Source organism: Micropterus salmoides, unplaced genomic scaffold (assembly GCF_014851395.1).
Source record: "Micropterus salmoides isolate LMB-PRFRI ecotype aquatic unplaced genomic scaffold, ASM1485139v1 Ms_hic_scaffold_16, whole genome shotgun sequence".
Classification (NCBI taxonomy): domain Eukaryota; kingdom Metazoa; phylum Chordata; class Actinopteri; order Centrarchiformes; family Centrarchidae; genus Micropterus; species Micropterus salmoides.
In genome coordinates this window covers 29,901,257-29,908,223 of record NW_024040707.1, presented here as the reverse complement: position 1 = coordinate 29,908,223, position 6,967 = coordinate 29,901,257, and the positions used below count along the sequence as shown (strand labels likewise).

Here is a 6,967-nt window from a genome sequence, read left to right as displayed (position 1 = left end):
AGGCTACAAGATGAAAAAGTGTGTTGGGGCAATAGAGGAATTTGAATTCCTGCCACTGAGATCGGGGAAACATCTTCACCTCACCATTGCAGTGACAGGTTGGCTCTGCAGTGGTAAATACAGTAAGTATGGCTTCTACTGTCTCACTACAACCACTTACAGTTTCCACAGATTATGTGTGGGCAATAAGGTCAATTCTCTGTCATCGTATTAATTATTTTATATTGCAGTCTATATATCTCATGATATAGCACAGTTTCTGTAAAATAAATAGAACATTTTCATGGATAATAACCAGATAGGACTGTCTGTTTTTTCTGTTTTAATATTTTGCATTCAGAGGTGTTAAATAGCATGGTATGAAAACAACTGAAAGTAACCATACAACTACGCTGGACATGTGCAATGTGTGTAAAAAAATCAGAGCAAATAGTGAGGAATTGAATTGATAGAAAAGGAAACACATTGTAAGCAATGAACAGTGTTAAAGTGAGAGTTGCTAAGGACTTGAATGAGCTTAAGTGTATAGAGAAGGGGCTGACGTGTCATTTAAGTGTCTTGGTTGGAATATGGTTAAACCCAAAGTTGACTAAGCAGTCTAAGCGCTATAAGCACTGTCACTGTCGTGTACTAGAGTTGTGTGTGCCTGTGTGTGTTTGAGATCAGTGCTCCTGTAGCTGCTGTTACCTTTTGGGCTTTTAGTTTGAAAATCCATCCTTCTCCAGTGCCAAGCAGCTAGCCCAGGTTAACATCTGGTGGCTTTTAATATGAAATTCTGTGCTGAGAAACTCCAGATATACATCACAATCCAGAAAGTATGGAAGATATAAACACCAAATGTCATTTTGATAATATCTTCAGTGAGCTGAACATTTTGCAGCAATCCCACAAATTAAGAAAAACATTTGATTACCTAAAATTATGTGGTAATACTGAGCAAGTTCTACCCATAATGTTCTAAACTATACCAGTTGAGTGTCCACCTGAGATTATGCAAGTAAACCACTTAGGTTTTGCTTTTACATAAAATAATGCAGCTCTCTTCCCCCACTAAAAATACACAGTAACAAGCTTAGTACCCCCTTCACATTCAGTAGACAAAAAACACTTTACAACCAAGTGCTGCCTAGCCGTTTCCTTACATAAAAACAAACTACTGAACTACTGTCTTCCAGGTTCGTTCCAGGCCCCGTGGTGCAGCCTGGGCGAGTGTGGGGAACAGTACTGCCTGGTGTGGGAGTCACGTTTCCTCAGGGATCTGGGCTCAGCAATGGCCTCTCTGTTGGATGGGTTAGTCAGCATGGTGGCCCAGGAAGCACTCAAGTACACGGTGCTCTCAGGTAGGAGGATGGTCATGCAGGAAGCATATTCAGTGGATCTGTATTTGGAGTGTTTGTGCTTGTAATAAAATATTTTTTGTTCTTAACTTCACCCTTGGGATATGTGACGTGAGAAGTTAACTCAATGCTATGGTTGCGTTTTTTGCAGGTTTATTTCTGTTAAACAATTCTAACTACGTTATTTAGCTACTTTTCTTAGTTTGACCCATACTTGGTACTGCATTGATGTCTTTTACACCATCACACTGTCTAGGGATTGTGGCGGCTCTGACTTGGCCTGCGTATCTGCTGGCAGCAGCCAGCGTCATTGACAATCCCTGGTGTGTTTGTCTAAACCGCTCAGCTGAGGTGGGGAAACACCTGGCACAGGTTTTGAGAAGCAGACAGCAGGTATCGTTCTACCTCTTACCTCTGTTAAGATCCACTGTAGTGTACTACAATATTTTGTCACATGTTGCTCTAGAAGGGTTAGGGTTACTTGTATATGTTGTGTGCACATATTAACTACATTAGTTCAACTCCAACCGTAATGTTTCTGTTCTTTGTTCCTTTGATTGTACTCCTAGGACATTACAACAAAACCTTAAATGAAATACTATATTTATTAACCTTAAATATTGCATTATGCTCAGAGACAATCATTTGCCTATGATCATGAAACGCTAGGAGGATGAAAGTAACTTAAGAATTGTGCATCTCTTCTTTTTCTTTTTGTATGTGAAGGGGAAGCGGCCTGTCAGTCTCATAGGTTTCAGCCTTGGGGCCAGAGTTATCTACTACTGTCTACAGGAGCTTGCCAATGACAAAGGTGACATGAACACCTTTCTGTGGATGATTGCATTTCTACATTCTATAAAAATGTTCGACTCAATATGATTTTTAAAATGTTCTATGTGAGACATTCCTGGGGTGAAGTCATGACTTTTAAAAAGCTACACTTCATCCTTGCCTTTTCTACGAAGTCACCTTATAAGTAGAGTACAATTATTATGAAGACCTCTCTAAATAATAAGCATTTATACATGGTTATATATTGTAGGTTGACCATTTTAATCAGCAGATATATCGTATCGGCGTATATGTTTTTTCCGAAATGCACCAACGTGAAAACTTTTTACAGAACATATAATGATGAAATGCAAAAATGAGCAGAAAATGATGCTCGGGGGTGATGTAGAAATTGTGTCATCACATAGTTTATCCAGCAGAGCATGCTCCGACTCCATTGTTTACAATACTCTCAGTAGTCAGCACTGTCTGCAGTACATATAGCAGAGTGCGTCACAGCTAGCAACTAGTTTGTGAAATACGTACTGGAAAGTTGAAACAGTTAATGACCCCATCATTTTCCCTTTTCAATACAAGTAATATTAACCCTGTCCCTGCCAACCACCTTGTCATTTGTGCTCATCTCATCTGTTTGTTGTTAGCCAGCTATAGTTTGTCTGTACAGTCAGTAATGTAGCAGACTGAAAGGGAAGCATCAGAACATCTCTTCCCATTCATTCTGCAGCTCAGCGTACAGTGGTGCGGTTAACGCTACGTTGGTACTTAGTTAATGAGACAAAATGCTGGAAAGTAAAAAAGCGTTTCTGATTCAGTCCATTGAAATAATGGTTCAGAATTGGAAAGCTGAAGCGTGAATCTCATAGAGAATACATGGTTTAGTGGAGAGCAGTGGGGGAATGTGACAAAGTACATTTACTCAAGTACTGTACTTTAGTACAATTTAGAGGTACTTTACTTTACTGTGGAGTGTTTCCATGGTATTTTCTGCTACTTGATATTTCTACTCCACAACATTTCAGAGGGAAATATTTTATGTTTATTATTTCACAGCTCTAATCACTAGTTACTTTTCAGATCAATATTTTATACATACAGTATATGATCAGTTAAAGTGAACTTTTATTTCTATATCTTAAAAATGCCCAGTTTTAGTAAATTATTTAAGTTATTTGGTTATGAAAGCTGCATTTGCATAGTGATATCAGTGCAAAATTAATGCACAATCCACATAGAAAATGCACTATGTCTGTCGCCATATCGTAAATCTGTGACTGATTATCTTCTGTTGTTATCTGTGATTAAGCTAATTTAGCTTCTTTTTCCCTCTTTTTTAAAAACGATGTTTTGACAAATGAGTTGAGTACTGTATTGTTGTGATTCTTTAGGTAGTGAAGGGGTAGTGGAGGATGTAGTCCTCTTGGGGGCCCCTGTGGATGGTTCTGAAAAGGCCTGGGAGAGGATGACCAGAGTAGTGGCTGGAAAAATAGTGAATGGCTACTGCAGGTAATCCAACAGAGCGCTGTCTTTCTGTATGCATGGAGTATAATGTTTACATGTTTATAGTAAATGCTTCTGATTCCTTAAAGCATGCTTCGTAAATAGTCATTTTATATTTGGGTCCAATGTTTTGGATGCAGTGGATTCAGAAACTACTGTCTTGACAGCATGAATAGATGACTTTATCTGTATGTGTTTAACTGTCCACCTATCAGAGGGGACTGGCTCCTGGGGTTCTTGTACCGAAGTTCAGCTGCACAACTGTCTGTTGCTGGGCTACAGCCAATCAACGTCCAGGATCGGCGTATAATCAATGTGGATCTTTCCTCTGTGGTGAGTCAGAGCTTGTGTTTATATTTGGCCCACTAAAGTTTCCTTAATGAATTGTTTTTCAAGTGCATATGAGCCAAAGATTATTCAATATTTCAAGGTTTGCCTTCAAGGTAACATTTCAAGAAAAGACACACTTTTTAAGAAATAAAAATGTCACATTTGTTGTTAGATCAGAGCCTGTGAAATAATATAAGGTGTCGTTGACTAACGTAAACTACATTATCTGCAGCTATGCCTTTTAAGTTTTTAGGTTTTGGAAACAGGCTGTGGTTCACAACTGAAATAATCTTTGTTAAATCATCGGTTTATTATTGAGTGGCAAAATTACTATTCGCACATTTTACCAACGCCTGGTAGTGAGGCTTTACTAGCAGGCACCAGTAAAAACATACCATAGTTTTTACCATAGTCACCATAGTTGCATAAAACTATTCTGTTTGTTATAATTTAATTAGAAAATTGAGACCCATTACTATTATTCACTGCATACTGTGTCCCTTAAAAAGTATTAATTGATCTTTTTTGGGCAACCTTGGAGCAGTGGAACAAGCTGTAAACACAATTTGACATATGACCTTGTTTTTATGGCAAAAATGTTTCAGTAATTAAAGTAAGTCATTTTAGTAATTAACACAAAAACTATTTATAATAACTATAAATAAAATGTTATCAGATATAATCTTGTGATGCAACATTATTAAATGCATATTTTAATTAGCATTTTAAGAGACAGTTGTATTGTTAAAATAAAATTAAAAGATAAGAAAAAAGTAAGGCCCCTGCTGGTCTGTTTCAGTTCACAGCAATGCCTTTCTGCCACCCTGTAAATCAACAGGATTCCACAAGAAACATAACACATAGTTATCTTTGTAAGTTGTAAAGCATCACATTTAATTCAACTGAATATTTAAAAAAGAAAGTAAAAAGATACTTGACATGATTGAAGCACTATACACTATATATCAAGCCATGTGAGGAATAAGAAACCTTGCTATACAAAAAAATATGAAACAAACAGATTTGTACAAAGTGATGATGTTTTCTGTAAAAAAGTGAAATTATACACTGTAATTTACAAAGGAATATGTATCCTTTTTTAGTCAGAGACAGTAAAACCATGTGTCTGCTTCCCAGGTAAAAGGTCATTTGGACTACATGCGTCAGATGGACACCATCTTGGTAGCAGTAGGATTTCCCACCAAAGAAGTCCCAGGAGCCTTCTTTGCTCTTCCTCAGCCTGTAAAAACAGCCACTGAAGGAGCAGTGGACATCCCAGGCCAACCCCCCAACAAGCAACATGTGACTGAGACACAAAATCAAGCCGAGGAGGCTGAGACTTGTACAGAAGAAAGTAAAGACGCAAAAGAGGCGGCAGAGACAGACGATATGGGTGACGGCTGGGATATCCCTGATATTTCAGACCTGCTGGAATCATTAAATGATACAGAATCCAACAGTCAAGTAGTAGTCGGGAACAATTTACCGCTTACTTCTGAGGAGAATGCCACTGATGACGACACAGCGTCTGCTTTTGCTGTGTGTGACGGTATAGAGGAGGCTGACCCTGAGAGCGAACACGTATCATGGAGCTGGGATGATACACCCTGGACTACAGAGCACACACAAAGGCAGCCAGACTTGTAAAGAGCATGTGACAGGACCAGCTGCTTCCCTGTAAAATCTCATCTTCTCAAGTTTTTTTTCAGCATCAGAGCTTTCTTAATTAATTCCATTCTCAACACACTGACATGCCAAAGACAGCTAAATAGTCAATGCACACATATGGCAGCCTGAAGTGAAAACCCCTGAATTAACTGCTTTGTTTAACTCCTAAATGGGATTTTTAGACTAATTTATTGATAACAATTTAGAACTTTGTAAATAAAGTAGATGTTTTACTACCTGTAAATAGTGTCATTATTTATTTTCTTGTGCTTCATTTTCATCAGTTGGCTTGGTTGCTATGGATATTATCACAGTAATTTGATTTCCATATGGCCAGAAAGCAATTCAGTGAATGTGTCTTCTTCAAGGCCCTTCTATTCTCTATTAAGTCTGGCATCGGGCCAAATTTATTTCCAGCCGTAACATGGCAGACAGAGCATAGTCAAATTATTTCAAATCCTGGTGTACTTGCATGCACGTTTAGCTCAGTTTTTTCTCCCTTGTTAAACAGATTGATTATAAGGACACTTTTGGAAATAACTCACGATAAAGCATGTGCCGCAGTGTGTGTGCGTCCTAGCGTTTGATCCGCATTCATAAACCTATGGATGCTTATTTTCATTTCCCTGAGGAAGTTCAGGGGAATCCAATCACAGGTTTACTGACTGCTTTTTCAGAGGTTTGTCAAGTAAGCCAGAGAGTCTTTCGAATGTCCTTCAGAACTTTTCAACGTAAAAGCTCTCAGTAAACTCAACATGAAGCATTGCTGCAAAAAACATTCTCGTGCTATTATTTTGGAGGCACAATCACTTATGTGAGTAACTGTTGCTGTAATGATGAGATCTGTTTCAGCACCAGCCGCTTTTTTTGTATCTCACATTTTTTTCTGTTATCAAAGCAATCTGTCCACGGGCCAGATATTATTGCTGGTGCCGACCACTGCTTTATTATACCCATACCAGTGTGAAGCACTGCTCACTCTAGAGTTTAGTTACATTGTATACTGGCACTGACAATTACAGGTAGTCTTAACCCAAAATTTTTTGTCAGTTTCTTCAACCATATTTGCACTGTACTGACTGGGATGTTTTCAGGACTGCCACCAACAGTCTGGATGAGTTTACAGAGGCTGTAACATCGTACATCAGTTTCTGTGTAGACAGCTGTGCACCATCACGCACCAGGGTGAGTTAACATATTATAACCATTAAGATAACAGTGACAAACCCTGCCTCACAGCTAAGGCTGGAAAAGGTTTAAGGAGATTTAAAGAGTCAAGGCGGTGCGAGATTGCTAAACTCAGACTACACCAGTTCTCTGCTTGATCACCAACTGTAAACCTA

The 6,967-nt window shown here is 38.5% G+C and overlaps 1 protein-coding gene across 1 annotated transcript in view; it reads left to right on the top strand.

Moving 5' to 3' along the window:
- Positions 1–5,868, top strand: part of tmco4 (transmembrane and coiled-coil domains 4) — an 11,924-nt gene extending 6,056 nt beyond the window's left edge. The window contains exons 8-14 of the mRNA XM_038723348.1: positions 3–122; positions 1,176–1,340; positions 1,594–1,730; positions 2,064–2,148; positions 3,515–3,632; positions 3,842–3,959; positions 5,094–5,868. Coding sequence (XP_038579276.1) covers positions 3–122; positions 1,176–1,340; positions 1,594–1,730; positions 2,064–2,148; positions 3,515–3,632; positions 3,842–3,959; positions 5,094–5,603 — 1,253 coding nt within the window. The 3' untranslated portion in view covers positions 5,604–5,868. The remainder of the gene's footprint in view (positions 1–2; positions 123–1,175; positions 1,341–1,593; positions 1,731–2,063; positions 2,149–3,514; positions 3,633–3,841; positions 3,960–5,093) is intronic.
- The last annotated feature ends 1,099 nt before the right edge of the window (positions 5,869–6,967 follow it).